At 33.8% G+C, this 17,527-nt stretch overlaps 1 protein-coding gene across 2 annotated transcripts in view; it reads right to left on the bottom strand.

Annotated features, from left to right (window-relative positions):
* Window positions 1–723: 723 nt before the first annotated feature.
* The window catches only part of LOC128999101 (single-stranded DNA-binding protein 3-like), a 39,112-nt gene continuing 22,308 nt past the window's right edge, over window positions 724–17,527 (bottom strand). For both annotated transcript variants that reach the window (XM_054425458.1, XM_054425459.1), the window contains 6 exons: window positions 16,022–16,206; window positions 14,510–14,548; window positions 13,106–13,166; window positions 10,581–10,646; window positions 8,591–8,661; window positions 724–5,981 (listed from right to left, as the gene is read on the bottom strand). In XM_054425458.1, the coding sequence (XP_054281433.1) occupies window positions 5,733–5,981; window positions 8,591–8,661; window positions 10,581–10,646; window positions 13,106–13,166; window positions 14,510–14,548; window positions 16,022–16,206 (671 nt within the window). In that variant the 3' untranslated portion in view covers window positions 724–5,732. The remainder of the gene's footprint in view (window positions 5,982–8,590; window positions 8,662–10,580; window positions 10,647–13,105; window positions 13,167–14,509; window positions 14,549–16,021; window positions 16,207–17,527) is intronic.

Here is a 17,527-nt window from a genome sequence, read left to right as displayed (position 1 = left end):
TGTTATTCTTATGGAATATTGTAAGATGTTGTAGTTGGCTTGTTTATGGATATATTTTGATCAAACTTGGCAGATTTATTTATTTTATACTAAGCTATTAACATTTTAATAAAATTCCATTTAACACTTTATTATTTTCCCTGTAGCAGCAAACCTAGGTACTTGTCAAACATAAATGTTAATTGATTAGATTAATTGAAAATCAATCCAGGCAAATGGAAATTCTCTTAGTTGACATGTTTGCTGCAGCAGGGGTATTTTAAAGTTTTTAAAATGATGAGCTACTTGATAGGGGTTGCTATTTAAAAGTTTTAAGCCCAGCAACCCCTATTTGGGGGTGGGGGTGAATTTCAAAATATCACCAAAAAGTACTTTACATAACCAATTTAGTAATCAAAAATTAAGCTGGGGGGGTCTATTATGGGACACCTGGTATAATTACAACACAAGTTATACTGTCTAAACTGAAACTTTAAGTGTCACATTCAATACTTTTGCTGGGTTTTTTTCTAATTTTACAGTATAGTAGTCCCCAAGTAAAGTAAAACAAATCTAGCAGCTTTATTAACAATGATAAGAATAATAAAATCCCTCTTAGAAAATCATTTACAATCAAAGCATAAAAATATAATTTACATCAGTAATGTATTTACATAGATACTGGTGATTTTGGAGCAATAAAAAACACACACGGTTTTTCAAAATATAATTTCTTTACCCTAAATAGCGTAAAAACATACATTTCAGGATCAAAGATTCTTTCAATACAAGAAAAATAAATGAGATAAGTACAAATTATTACAACACATTAATAAGGATATACTCCACAAGGAGTTTGTGACATATGAATGTGTAAATTGACATTCAAAAAGATAACAGAAAACATACTCTTATAGGACTAGGCAGATCTCAAAATAAAAATTGTGGCAAGTGTCATAAAAGTTGTGAAACCTCATCAAACAACAAATCAGGGCAAACAATTTTCTTAAATGAAAAACTTCATTAAAACAGTGCAGTATTCATGGAAATGGTTTAAAAAATAGAACATAGATTTAGGTGCCAGCCTAACTTACTCCTAAAAGTCAAATAATATACTAAGCTTGCCTGATAACTTTTGTTTTATAACATCACATTTACAAAAATAGCTACATCGATAGTTCATATTTTATAATTATTACTCAATATACAAGTACAATGAGGAGTTTAAAACAAAAACAAAAAAAGACTTCTAGAAATTGATTGGAGTAACACCTAACAGCAGTTTGATTTTTTGAGCAACTGTATTTTATCAGTGTTAATTGCACTGGCACCACAATATGAAGAAGGTCATTAGATTTTTTAAACCCACAGATGAAAATCAAAGACAGAAAACATATTTTTACTAGATATCTAAATAAAAAGCCAAAACCCCACATTTTAAACAAGTAACAAATACTTACTAACTAAAAGATTTTAATTATGAATTAACAACCATTACACAGTCTTATTAATGTAAAAGCGATTGAACTTGCATATTCCTAAGTGTACAGACAAAAATGCTAGGTCAACATAAAAATAACTAAATGATTTCAAATGTGATGTTAACTCTGTTATTTCTTAATGATGTTAAGAGTTCTTAATGTTAATTGGCTAACAATATTTGAGTGCTTGTCCATTGTGGACACCAAAAATCTCCACAAAATCGTTTGATTGGGAAAAGTTACTAGTTACAAGATTTAAAAAAAATCGCGTAACATAATAGTTTCTCGATTGGTAAAAATAATTATTAAGACTAGTATTCCCAACGTTCAACAATTTGAAAACTTCAATTGGCAGTATTCTTGAAAACTATGAGTTAAGGTAATTCATCACTGAAAGAAGTAAGAAAAGGTGACGATTACTTACTTCCAGCTTTACAGCATTTTAACACGTTGACTGCTAACGCCGACTAAAGTCAGCGTCGCTAGCACTTCAATGTGGCTCGCGCCGACAAAAGTCGGCACCAGACCAACAGAAATATATTGAGTCAGTGTGAGCTTAGCTTCAGACGGAGACGTTATAATCGTTGCCAGACAGCCAGCTTAGAATGCGAGCTTTACTTTGGTGTAGGTTGGTACTAAAATTTCCCGTAAAATCCTGTCTGGCAATGCTTTTGTCCCGGTTTCGGGGATTTTTTCTCTTCAACCCACATTACAAAGACACTGGATACGGATCCGTGCAGTGCTGCAACCTTTGGGTGTTTCCGTGAACTACATCCACTCTCGGGGTAACGCAGCACAGTCACCACTGCTCTTTTGTGATTCGTCAGACTGAAATATTTGAATGCCAATTGCGTTCGTTGATTCGGTTGCATGGCGGGGCTTCGCCCGCCACTGGGGGAGCGCCTGTATGTTGTTTTCAGCAGTCAACGTGTTAATGGCATAGAAAAGACTGGGCCTTTTTAGAAAATATCCCATTTAGAGAATAAGTACCATTAAAAATTTAAAAGTACATTTTTTATGACAAAATGACAGCCAGACTAGAGCGGAGGGCCTGCAGTAGAAGCAGAGATCAGGTTAGGCCTAGTTGTGATGGTAAACAGTTGGCAAGGATTCTAAAGCAATGTTGAGATCAATCCACAAAAAATATTCTTTCCCGATAACAAAATATGAGGGCTGGAAAGTAGATTGACGGTATAATATTACTCCTTGTTATACAAATTAGCAAGTCATTTTTTGTGGAATCATTCAAAAATGTTTGTTAAGTAACAGGGTGTCACAAAATATGTTGTGTTTTCTCAGCATTGCTGAAAACATAAAAAAAACCCTAAACAGTAAGAAATCAACAAACTGTAATGAATACCCTGTTCTGATTTGTTAATTTTATGAAATTACACATTAGCTTACACCATCCCCTTTGACAACCGACACGATTCCTTAAAACTAACTTATTTATTAACTAACTTAACAAATGAGTATTTGAGAAAATTATGTATACCTAATATGTACATATGTGCAGAAATAACAAAACAACAAAATTATATAATGTAAATAAATAAATTCCTTCAAAGTTTTCTCGAGGAACACAGAGTTATATGGCACAAAAATGAGTTCCTCGAGTTTTAGAATACTGCGTAGTTACAACCTATTAAGTGGAAAAAGGTGAGGTACTGTCTAAGTAATCCACCTTACACAACCCTAATTGATGGATAAAAATACAACTTACATAAAACAAGCAGGTAACCTTTCTTTTCGTTTTGGGGAATTGTCTTCCTCTTTCTTGTCATTGAGGCACTCATTGACGTTCTTTGTAGCCTAAGAACACAATCGTTTGATGAGGTACAAATTCTTAGACTTCACCAAGAAGAGTTGTAAAATTGAAAAAAGGTTACCTGCTTACTATTTAACTTGATACATGTTCTTTACTATTACTTACTACGAATTAAATAAGCACTATAAAACCTAAATTACAACATATTAAAGCCCATAATCACAAGTAGTGAAAAACTGCTTAAACACATAAAGATTTGTGAGCACCTAAAGACAAAGTTGGCTTATATTTACTCCAAGAATGTACCTCAACAACACTGAAAGATAAACATAGAAGCAATTATTGATCTTACTATTAAGGGGCCCATATTTTCCTTGATTTACTTTTAACTAGCTTTGTGATAAAATATACAAGTTGTTTAGTAATGTGAAATAAATAAAACTAAAAAAAATCATTACAGCCTGCGTACCAACATATAACCTTTTTAGGTTATTTTTTTATATTATGTATTAGTTTGTATCTCTCTACATAATTTAAACAAACATACAATATTTCACATACTACAAAAAATAATTTGAACTTTAAGCTTTTTTATGATTTTAGTAGAAAACTAATCAATTATTGTTAATCATGTCTTATATTATTCGATGGTCAGTCATTTTATCACACAGATAATTATAGTTATGTAATCTACTAAGCATAATCCCTGAACCAGTTGGCAAGAAGATACCCTGATCACCCATGAGTACAGAATAATCAACATAACCCACAACCATGCGATCAATTACACATCTTGTCTATAAAACCTTTCATTTATATAACTAGATATGGCACAAACATATTGCCTTGTTTTTATGTTAATCACAAATATCTCAAATATAGAAATTATGTCAAAAGTTGAAATATTATGCATTTTGATTGTATAAAATTAAAGTTAAAACACTTTCTTATGAAAATATTCTCATCTCAGCAAATCTGTAGCCAGGAAATTTTATTTTACAACTATTTAAAATGTTAGAAAATTTGTGATGTAAGAGCTGAAATGAATCAGATCTGGTACCGTACTAACAACGATGTAGTAGTAGTAAGCCAATGCGGCATTTATGTGTTAGTTACTGTGTGTATAATCCAATATCTTGGTGTACAATAATGCATTTTTTTAACTGTTTGTTTGGCATTGGCATGCTTAATACTGTTATGATTCAAATATTACAGTAATTATTGGCATTGGTAAAGATACCGGACACTCTTTTCTAAGTTTCACAGTACCAAGGTCTGAGAATTTTGTCAAGATATTTTGTCTGTTGTTATACATTTTCTTTTCCAATAAATAGATAATAAAATTGCACTGAGAGTCAGGTTTGCTGAATTGAGGATGTTAAGAGGTTGAGATTCTAAAATCAACAAACTAGATCATAGCAGCAAAAAGCCATAGCCTATACTAAATAATAATATCCATAAATAAATTTAATGATACCAAAATAATACAGAGATAAAAAAAAATATATTGATTTCCTTCACAACCATGTGATAATAGATTTTCCAAAAGAAAAATTGGACAGCTTTTGAATGTTAGAAAACATTTTTGTAGATAGTTTAATATAGAATAATAACAAAAATATATTTCTTCTCCTAAACAGAAAAGAGAGGATTTGTGCACAGCGCCTATTTTAATATGGTTCAACGCTTTATATAATTGGTAGGCCTAATGGAAATGCAGTTATGCTTTTTTTATTTTTTAAATCAATTCGTAGCTGTAAAAGTTTAACATAAAAAGACATCATCATATTAAAATGATATTATAAATATTTTTTAAGACAATTATTAGATTAAAAAATGCAGTAATTAAAAATATAAAAAAATATATCAATTGCCGAACAATACCATGAAGAGTGATTTAACTGTCTCAATCACTATAAATAAAAGTACAGTTTAAAATTAATTTTCATAAAATGTTTTGCCTCTTAATTGCAGCCATTTTACTGTGGTTAAAATTTAACTGAAAGTAATCAGTATTAAATTACGATTGACATATTCAAACGGTATATAGCAAGTTGTCCAGCTTTACGTGAATCCTGAAATCTCCATTTTGAAATAAAGGGCTAGGGGGATGAAACCGTAAATGAAATTGCCTTTTAATTACTGTTCGTACCTGCGCTAGATTACAAGCCCTTTGAATGACACCTCTATTGTAAAAAAACAGTATACTAGGACGGGAGGAAATGGATGTTACAGATAAAACCCTTATTATATTACGTAGGCTATATAGATTCAAACATAACCACATGTTCAACTCTTTTCACTAAAAAATAAGAGGCCTCACATAGTATTGAATGTGTATTTTTGGTTCCCTTTTCTTTTAAATGAAATGTTCAAACCAATCTGGAAGGAGAGCACTACATTTAACGGAACCGTGTCCATCAAAAGTGATGCTGTCTAGTAGGGGACAGTCCAAAGCAATGGTTGTCAGCAAATAAATACACACATACTAGAGCGATACGAGTTCACCATTCTTCTGGAACTTTAGTTCCCAATTTGCTGTCAGAGAAGAAAGAGGCAGGTACACCCATGTTGACGTTATCCGTAGGTCCGAAGCCTGCTAAGTTGTAGTCCCCCATACCTCCGCCAGAGTCATCCCTAGGTGTGCCTGGGCCTGGCCCTGCTGGTGAATTGCCGTCTCCATTCATAACCACACCCATTCCACCTCCTACAGGACCGTCATTTCCTGGTCCATTACCTCCCATTCCAAACTCCTGTAAATATAATTATCAATTATTAAATTTAGTTTACTCAATTTTATTTTACTTTTATTCAAGAAGAGGTTCTAGGCTAGTATTGTGAAATAAGGGGAAATGAGTTAGCTTGTTTTGTATAAAGTCCGATAAGCCATAGTACACATAGAAAACACAGAACACACAATATTTTGTCCTTTCTCCAAAAATCCTCTGACTTGGTAGAGTGTAAATCATTTAAAGCCACCATTTTGTACAACTCTATTGTGTGGGGATGAATAATTTGCCTTCTACCAGCAGCTGATTTACGAATGCCGCTCGTGTCCCCACTACGCAGCGCCATTAGTTATTTTATTATTATTATCTCCCCCTCCCCCTTTTTAATTCTTCTTACTTTTATTATGTTTATAAATATCTTGCTTCTTGTTTTGCATATTTAATAATTTATTTTGCGAAAAACAAACAATGTTATGTTGCCATGGAAACCGGATATCACAAAAAATCAGCTGCGGTAAGGCAAAACAAAAAAGATTTTCTATGTTATTACTTATAAAAGAACACAACTTGTGATTTTTTACGTAGGGAATCAATTAAACTTTATCATAGTAGTGTCATTTGGTGTTATTAATCTTGGATGTTGTATATCAAGTTTACTTTCAAAAAATTGTTTTTATAATTTTTATTTTTAAAATCTTTATACTTTTTTATTTTTTACTTGACACTCTGACTATCCAATTACCACATTTTTTTTAGACAATTTTACTGTGGTCGAAATGGCGAAAGAATTATTAATTTATTGCCTAAGGTTTTCTTTCTATAACAATTAGAGTAAAAGTCTACGAATTCGGTAAAATTAATTGCCGACAGAGGGTGCTGCAGGCAGCGCATTAATTCCTTCAACAATGGGTTAATTAAGAGGCTATAATCAATTTGATTTAAAAAATCTTGATTACTTTGCTAATCATAGTATCTACTTTTTTCCTAACTCGTCTGCTCATAATTATCAACATATTTGATCTTAAAGTAAATTGATTCATTGTTTGCCTGGAATGAGAATGTATAGATAATACATCTCTAAAATCTCTATTATTTCCTAGATTTGAAGGTGCCTTTATGTTGACGCCAGTCGATTTTAATCCAAGAGAATACATAAAAGGTTTAACACATTAGCTACCAAATATACTCATCCCTCAGTTACAGAGAAGTGTGACGGTCGGTAGGGAACGTGTTAACACATTTAGCAACCAAATATACTCATCCCTCAGTTACAGAGAAGTGTGACGGTCGGTAGGGAACGTGTTAAACCTTATTTTTGCAGATAATCAGTACACATTCACATATTCAATGTATTTGAAAATGTTGTTTACAATTTGTAACCATGTTAGTAGAATTAGCATAGACAGTAGAGTCCCACTATTCCAAACCACACTATTTCGAAAATCTGTCTATTTTTTTAAAAACTTTTGTGTAATAAAGCCTGCTATGTCACCGTGAACGTCGAAGGAGCTAGCAATATTGCCACTTGCTTGGCAAATGTTGGCAATGTTAGGGACTTTGCCTTAAATTACCTAGAGTCAAGTTATGATGTCACGAACGTCAGCCATAGCCATATTTCCAAGAATGGTAAGGGATACCATGAATATGAGCAAAATTTGCAATTTTGCCATAAGATAACGATGTACAATCTGGTGAAAAATCCACAAACGTCAGCAAAGTTAACATTAAACATGACCGTAAACATTTACGAAGTTACTTATTTCTATGTGGACAATACGCTGCAACACTTTCACCATCTATCTTAATGACAGCCACAACACCAACATCTTTCAACTATTTCAACTATTTCTCCATCAAAATGTTGATATTATTAAATAAATCTGCTTATTCCGAATTTCAGAAAATCCAAAAAGTCACAGTTGGTTTGGAATAGCGGGATGTTACTGTACTAAAAAGAACAATTTGAATAAAAATGATGTTCTTGATTAAGATGGCTTTAGGCCAGGGTTTTTAAGGATTTTGTAATGGATAGGTTTAACACCAGACTTGCAAAAATGCACAAATAATTACTAAACACAGGACTTTTGTAGCTAGTAGCTCCTTCTTCAAATAAAGACTACTACTGAAGTGTTTATTTGTGCATTTTCATCTATTTTTGTTAGTTAAGTGTAAGCCTGCTGTTCAACCAATCCTTCACGAAATCCTTATAAAATTGAAAGAAAATTTTTTCTGAGATACAGTAGAACCTTGATAACAAGACTCTCATGGGGATTATAAAATGAGACTTGTTATCAATGTTGACTCCCTTATTGAGGTTTGCAATAACATGTGAATTGGGGTAAAATGAATTCAAGGGGATTTGAAATGACACTTGTTATCAAGGGTCTTCTTATAGAATCCACCGTAGAAATAACCTTATTATACTACTAACCACCCATTATACCTAATTGACCTACTAACCATTATTATTCAAAATTTTCAGTTTTTAATGTTCTCAAATTGAGAAAAAATGACGATTAACACGTTGATACCAAAGATTAGTTTAACAACATACCAACTAAGTTATAGCCTACATGAGAAATACTGATTAACACCTCAACACTGTACACCAACAACAACAATAACAACATTACCCCAGGCATGGATCCCCCAGGTACTGACTTCATCATTGTGTACATGTTTTCTCCTCCTGGGTTTGAAGGATCTGTAATCATTAATATTTTTAAGTTAGCATTTTCTCACAATCTAAATAAATTAGTAGTATGATTGTCGATACAAAATTCACCGATTCTCGATACTGATACCATTATTTTTATAGTTCTACCGAATTATCTGAATGGATTGGATACTACACCAACCCCTGTCTTTATGTTTATCCATAAAGTGTTTTTTAAGTAAAGACAAATTTAATGTACCAATTAAATATTCTAAATATAGCAAATTCAAGTTTTAACCATTCTTAACACATTAAATGACTACCTTATCAAAGGCAAATACAGATCTAAAAAAAATCAAAAACAAAAGGTTACTATAAATAGAGGTGTTATTTTTGGTCAAGCCAAACTCGGGGTAATATCGTGAACATATCCCGCGGTTGTGGAGACGTCACTAAAACATCATCACTGTCTTTCCCAGTCAAGCCAAAATCCTGAATACTGCTCTGCGGTAACGTTATCAATTTCTCCCGTGATCAGGGCAAAATCACAAACATCTCCCACGGTCATGTAGACATTATCATAGTCTTCTGCAATCGTGGCAAAATCATCACTTGCGGCCGTTTAGATATCATTATCGTCTTTGTCATCATGTAGACATTATCATCGTTTCGCGGTTGTGGTAATATTCTGATCATTCCCTGCGGTCGTGCAGACATCATCATCGTCTCCAGCACCCACAAAACATCATCGTTTTGCGCGATCGTGGCAAAACCATGATCATCCCCCATGGCCATGTAGACATAATCATCGTCTCCCTCGGTCACGGTAACATCATTGTCCACCAAAACCGCAGTAATTTTTTGATCGCACGATCTTTGCAGACGTTTCGGGTATCGGTTTCGGAATCGATTCTCAATACCAATGCCAATGTATCGGTGGTATCTAGAATCGTGATCAAAAATCAACACTATCCTAAAAAAACTATTTCTTAACTGATATTCACTCATTAACGAAGTACACAGGTTCACATACATTTCTTAGCTGTTTAGGTTTTACTTTACTAAAGCCTCCTCTACAAGGCCACGGAAAAACAGAAGTGGCACGCTGCAGTCCCAGTCTACCCAAACAGCTGTACCACTAATTCATATGGAGCGGATGTGCCATGCTACCGTGGCAATAGGCAGGTGAGTGCAACATTGCCACATTGTTCGCTGCGGGCTTGTGTTAGAGGAGGCTATGACTTCAATGACTGTACACAAATTCAACCAATGAAAATAAATGAACTGATAATTAAACATGATTATCTATCCCAAAATGTTAAGTCACATAACAAATAAAAAAATAAATCCACCAATTGTGGAGTCTATAAGGCAATTCACATCCATGAATTAATTAAGAAATGGTTCGTAAAAACCTAAGAGGTATATTAGTAATACACATGTAACATAAGTAAAATAACAGTAAAATACTATTGCAAAACCACTCAAAATTGACTGGTGTAAATTAACTCGTTTGCTGATGAAACTAAATGGACAAGTCCAACTATACACTCAATTAAGATAATTCAATAAACAATAAGCTGTAGTACAATACAGAATTTTACTACATTTCTAAATGTCATCTATTTGGGTTTTCGGGCACTTTTAAAACAAAAAATTGAGTACATAAGCTTTACTCTTTATGTTTAGTTGACGTAGAGTTTTTTACTGAGATGGGTTGAAAGGTAACTTGAAAATATGATAGATATTATAAGTTAGTAAAGTGTCTTTTAGTTGTTATAGATTTAAGAATGTCTGAACTGGATGCACAATTTTTTAAAAATAACTATAAGATGGGAGTGGAAATTGATATGTAAACAAAGATATATTTAATTAAACTAAATTAAATAATGTCTGAAGTTGAAACAAAATGTTGAACACTAAACTTTTAACAATACTATCATATGAACGTATTGGTGAATACATACCTTGACGATTTACTGGACTGGGGGTGGGCATTCGATGACTAGCAGGGGAGTATGGACCGACTGAACCTAAGGATAAACATTTTGTTGAGACAAGATGAACAGAAAATCCTGTAGATATTCTAGTAAAATGTGTATTATTTATACACAAAATCCTCAATAAATGTCCTTTATGTATTATCAAACTGCCCATCCAATCACTGTTAAACTTTGGGAAACTATACTTGCTTAATGAAGATTTGAAGAGCATTTGATAGTTTTTTTCAGATATCAGGTGTAGCAAACCAACTACACCACTATGAACAACTATTTATCAACTCTATTTATCAACTAACAATTAAATCCTTTATCTTTTCTTTTATAAGAATTTGGCTGCCTGTTTTATCCTAGCATTTTCCTGTCCACATGTGCTTCAAAAGTCTGTGAGTGGAACGTATCAAGCAAAGCAAGTAATGAGCTGGGGCGAACAAGAATGAACTGTACTTGAAAATTTTAAGTACCGGTACAGAGACACGAACCCAAGACCTTGCTACCGTGGTTTAACAGTCTGTCATACTACTGACTGAGCTACCGAGGAGCGAGCTGGTCTAGTGGTAGACCTCAGGGCTTCGAAGCCCGCCTATCACCAATGGATTTTATCTATGTGATAATGCCACAACCCTCTAGAACTAGCCTGAAGTAATGTGTAATACAGTTCCAGACTACAACCTAGCGTCCTAGGATGTGAAACTGACTGAGCCACCGACACTTAACTTTCAACCAACTTTACTCCATCGTCCCAAACCAAAGTGGGGTGTTTTAAGACGGTGTAATTTTTAAATTTTAAACATCTTTGCTACAAAGACTGATTTTCAAATATATAATAGGCTACGTAACTTAGTCCGTCTTCAGTCTTACTTTAGTCTATGGATGACTAGTTTTGGATCAAAGACCCATTATTAAATCCTTGTAAACATCAATTGGAGTTGGTCATAAATCCGACAGAAGACTTCATCTTCTGTAAATACAGTTTGACACATAAACTTGACGATTAAAAAACACAATTTAAAAACATTTAAAAGACGATAGGCCGGCCACATTGACGAACCGGGACGAACCGACACAGGTTACACGGCAGACACGACTAAACTATAGTACTGAACAGATACAGTACAGAACTGATAGTTCTGTTTCGTCCGCCGTGTAACCTGTGTTAGTTTGTCCCGTGTATCAATGTGGCCGGCCTATCGTCTCAAAGGTTTTTAAATTGTGTTTTTTAATTGTGAACTTTATGTGATGAACTGTATTTACGTGTTGATGAAGACATCTGTCGGATTTATGACCAACTCCAATTCATGTTTACAAGGATTTGATAATGTGTCTTTAACCGGAAACTAGCCACCATAGACTAACCTAAGACTGAAGACAGACTAAGGTACGTAACCTATTATATAATTTTTAAAGCTCTATGGTTTCTCTGTAATTCAGTACTGGCTTAAGATATAAGATAGTTATAAGGTTATAAGGTTTTCATGTTATAAGTTAGGTAATCACAGCTCATCAAAAGCTGGCTTAAGATGTTTACGGCAATAGGCACGATCAGCCTCAGGGTAAAACCCTATCTTTTAAAATAAACAATTGTTGCAGCGCTTCCTAATTCCTCAGCTAATTATATTAGTTAATCAATTGTATATTTTCATGTTTCAACCCTCATCTATCCACACAACTATTGCATTATTCCACAGACACCCCAACCCGGTGTTAAATATCAATCAGTGGCAATAAACCGTCACACAATCTTAAGCCAGAACAAAATTACAGAGAAACCATAGGCTTTAAAAATTATATAATAGGTTACACGTACCTTAGTCCGTCTTCAGTCTTAACTAGTCTATGGATGACTAGTTTTGGGTCAAAGAACTGAACTTAGTGATGAAATTTAGTGTTTTAGTTAAACCACAAAACTACCAGAAAATCTAAAAGCTGCGTTGATATGAATAACTTATCATGAACTAACTATGGAATACTAAAATTTTGATTAAGGTAATGTATGAAGGAATAAACTACTCGGATTGACAGCTGAGAACAACAGAACAATTTAGTGCCATTTTGTTTCGGTTTCCCTTTAGGCAAAACTACAACAATCTTACAATCTTACAATCCAAAACTACATCCTAAAGCCCCTGACTTTCTCCCCTGCAATCCCTAACTAAGGTTAAATTATATCATAATTACAATTTGGTCCAAACCTAATAATTTAACTCGTTTTATTTAAATACTAATCGAGAATAGTTCCAAGATGTCCTAAAGGGCCGCCGACGCTGGAGTGGGGAGAGGCCGAGAGAGGTTAACTGCATTAGTCCTATTAACTTCTGGAGCGTTCTTCACTCTGACATTGGTTGAAGCCAGACTGAAAGGGATTTTGACCAGTACTTTTTGCTTGCCCGCTGGGTATATGCGCACTTTATATGAAGCGGTGACGGGTATGGCATAATTGAAATGTCTAGATCCCAGTAATGAAATTTAGGATAACTGTTTCTCAAACATACCTTGAGGGCTTGGCAATATGGGAGTTCCGGGGCCTGGTGGAGCAGAACCTCCTGGAGGACCCTAGAAATACGTCAAAGGGATAATTTTAACTTTCTATTAACACTACAAATCCATTACAAAGCTGAATCCATACAACAAAACAACAATATGTAGTAGTTATTCATTTTAAAAATGGATCCAACCCCAAAGTTAAACCTTTAAGCTCAGTCGGATATGTGTAAAATATGTTAACTTCCTCTTACAACTATCTATGCAAGTGTGCTGCTGCTGAAACCTCGGGGTTAAGTTTAGAAATACTATTGGTTGATAAGTGTTTTTAGTGAGGTAGACATCTTGTCTCTTTGGCTAGATCCAGGGTTAGGATTCCATCTCCAATTCTTAAATATTACATAAGAATGATCCAAGAGGAAAAAAATACACACCAGCCGCAGCAAACCTACCAACTTAATTTCCATGACGTCTAAATCGATTTTCAATTAAATCTATTTAAATAAAATTAGGTTTAACGAGTACCTAGGTTTGCTACTACAAGGAAACTAATAAAACTGTGTTTTTTTTAGTAAAATATAAATAGCTTAGTATAAAATAAATAAATTTTCCAAGTTTATCAAAATATATCCATAAACAAGCAAACTACAACATTTTACAATATTCTCTGTAATATTTTAAGTTGTAAAATGTGGCAAACCTGACTAGCTTCTGACTTATTCTACCCCATTTTACAACTAAAAGTCTTAATATTTCAGCTATTTCATATTCGATCTTTCTGAACTTTGTATCGTTTGATAGATGAATAAAAATGCTAATTAAAAGTGTCCTTAACATTTTTTCATAAAACCAGCAATTTTCTAGTAATTTAAGTTTGAAAATTTTAAATGGCCGCCATTTTGAAATTTTAGGTTGAATCGAGATGAACTTTTTTTCTAACACGAGTCTCTTATACCTAACCAAGTTTCATAAAGATCGGTTGAAAATATTAAGAGAAAAAATTGTTATGTAAAAAAAACAAAATGGCGGATTTCTGGTTAACGAAGCGATTTTTGAAAGAATGTTATTCCTGATTTTCTCTTTATTTTGACCCAAGGAATCACGAGGTAAAATATGTCCCTACCTTTTTTGAACACCCCGTATACATGAATAAAAATTTTAATGGTGTTTTTGGTCTCTGGGGACATCAAAATGGAAAAGTAAATCGGTCCCGGGCCTAGGTCTTACCGTGCCACCTACGGTAATAGCTACTTCCCTATAGGGAAATTCGCTAAATAACCAATTAACAAGCCATATCCATCCTATGTCCTTTGGAAGTACAGCTCAGTTCAAGTAAATAATGATTTGTTAAGAAAATATAACTACCACTAGCAATTTTGATAATTATATTCATTTTAATACAATACTTTACTCACCCCATATTTTCCGGGTGATGAAGAGGAGTAGCTCATAGCCTGAAATAAAAATGTTGTTTATTTTGAGAAAAGTCTTGAGGCTGAGTCAATAAAATGAACGAAAATGTCATTTAAAATGTCGTTTGTGGTTAGTGTTTGTATTAGTATTGTATTTTTCCTGTCTAACAATGTTACTTGCACTAAGGTTATGCAAATTTAGGTATTTCAATCAATACTTTTATCACCCTTAAATCAATGGTTCAATCAATAATTGAAATGTTAAAACAATATAGTACTAATAAATAATAAACAACAAAGTCTCAAGTTTAAAAGGCAAACAGAAGAACAAAATCTGAATTATCAGTTTACTACAAATCCATTTATTGTAGTATTATTCAGTGTTTCATTTTTGATGATTTGCAATCCTAAGTTTAAACACGGAAATTCCTTTGTATATAATTAACAAACAATCACGTTTTTAAACCCTTTTCATTCCTAAATATAGAAGTAAATTTCAGGCCTAAATATAGACAGTAAATTATCTTGGTCTACCCATGTGGACGTAGTGTGCAAGAAGTTATCTAAAGTAAACTATAGGCCTATCCTTCGGAGACTTAAAAATTTAGTAACACCATCGTACCTGCTTATCACATACTACTCTCTATTCCATAGTCATCTTACATATGGTATTGTACTTTGGGGACATTCATCCAGTTGCCATTGAGTTCTCTTGCAACAGAAGATTGCCGTAAGAACTTTCGACTTCTGTTTGCTGAACTTGGCATACTTACCGTTCACGGTCAGTTTGTTTTAAATTCCCTGCTGCTGGTCAAAGAGAATCAAGGAAACTATACAACAAGAGACCAGGTCCACCAGTACAACACTTGTGACAGAGCCAATATTCATATTCCTCAATGTCGCCTAAGTTTGACAAAAGATAGCTACCCAGTGCTTGCCCTAAGATGTTTAATGCTCTCTCTGTCTCAACCAGTCATGATCCTTCCAATTGGGAACTTTAAAACAAGAGTCGGGAATTGGCTAAAGATAAATAGCCTTTACTCTGTTGAAGAATATTTAAAAAAATCCTTCACCGACTTATGAGAGCTCCTTGCGGCTTTGGCAAATTGAAAGTATTTAATTTGATAAATTAACCTCAATGTAAATAGTGTAAATATATGTATGTGAAAATGTAATTGACACGATTATACAGAGATGGGCTACAATCAAGGATCTGGTAATGGTAATGATAGAATAAGCGAGTGACATAACTATCCTGTTTAGTGTCTTCCTATCTAGCGAGCATCACAAAATAATATTGTACTTAAATAATAGATTACTGTGAAAACAATATTATATTTCAGTGTGAACAGATAGAATGAGCGAGTGAAATAATAAAATGTACTGGACAATGATCCAATAAATAAATTGAATTAATTAGGGGACAAAATGATATGCCAAAAAGATAAGGAACGGTCCTAACTCTAATGATAAAGTAGCATTATTTAGCATTTCTAATAAGAATATCACACTTACAGTAGATGTGTTGGGTTGCCATTGTGGCCTTCCCCCAGGTCCCATGCCCATGGGTGGTCCCCCGGGTCCGGGTCCCATTGCTGAGTTAGGTGGAGGTCCTCGCATGCCCTGTCCTGGGCCATATGAACCGGGCACCATTCCGGGTCCTCTGGGTGGGTTCATTCGTGGGTTCATACCCGGTCCACCTATACATTCATTATTGGCTGTGTATTGTGCTCGAGTAACTAACTTAACCCTTTATTCATACTTCCAACAATTTTAGGTAAATAGTGACATGTGTAAAATATTGCATACCTAGGAATGAAAAACCAACTACATCCCATGTTTTGTTTTAGATTTTACACATTTCCCATATTTCATGGAGTGAATCACTTAACCTAAAATTAAATAACAAAAAAACAAATTCAGGGTTAGTACTAAATTTGGAAAATAAAATTTCCTGACTTTTCCAGGTTTTCCTGACTGATATTATACTTTTTCCAGATATACCGTAAGTCGATACCGACTAATCAAAATCAGCTACATTTCATATTTTGTTGTGGTGATTCCGGACCAACTGATTGCCAAATAAATAAAAGGTTAAAATACCTGATTGTCACCTTTGTGGTCCCAAGTATTGTCCTAGTGGATTATGTACATTTCGGCACGAGCGCCATCGTCGGATCCGTATAGGACAATACTTTGGACCACAAGGCAACAATCAGTAATGAAATACTGTATTCTAATATCACTTATCCAATTACTAATGTTGAATATGTATTTGTTTTTCAATAAAAAAAATATCTACGTCACCTATATTACAATCACTTTCAAACAAAAACATTTACGTTTTATATTACAGTAGAACCCCTCATATCCGGCCTTGGTTTTACCGGTCCTCTGTTTATCCGGCCCCTTCCAGGAAGCCAATATCAAAATTTTTTTCTCACACCTTACAGATGTTTAGATACAAGCGATAGTCTTTGTGACTGCTCAAGTCATAAAATAAATTGTTCTCATTATTTATCTGTTTGTTTATACATTTATTTGCTGAGTCACTATAGTCAGTTGAGCTAGTAGGCCTAACCTCTGATCAGTTGGCTGATTATTTCCAAAGTGGATTTAGTACAGTACAGTACGAGTACATTAATTTTTGTATTTCACAAAATGGTTAAGAATGTTGAGTAGAAATGCAAGTACCATTTAAGTCCTAATGATCTTTAAGTACAATTTATTGTCATTTTAACCTCCATTTAATATGTTTTGTTACCTGGAATCATAATATTTGTACATTCATTACTTACAGTAATGACTTTAACCTACAAATATTTTTTTTTCCTTTTTACAGACATGTTTGTTTTTCTAAAAATGATCCCAGAACACAATTAAATGATACTTTTGATTGCATATATTGATTACCTATTATTATTAGGTATGAATTGTCATTTTCATAGTAGGTTGGTTTATCCGGCCAAATCGTTATCCGGCCAGGGGCTTGGTCCCGTGGTGGCCGGATATGAGGGGTTC

The sequence above is a fragment of the Macrosteles quadrilineatus genome, unplaced genomic scaffold (genome assembly GCF_028750875.1).
Source record: "Macrosteles quadrilineatus isolate MER2022 unplaced genomic scaffold, UCM_ALF_1.0 Scaffold_7__1_contigs__length_78375512, whole genome shotgun sequence".
Classification (NCBI taxonomy): domain Eukaryota; kingdom Metazoa; phylum Arthropoda; class Insecta; order Hemiptera; family Cicadellidae; genus Macrosteles; species Macrosteles quadrilineatus.
This window is presented reverse-complemented; position numbering and strand designations above follow the sequence as displayed.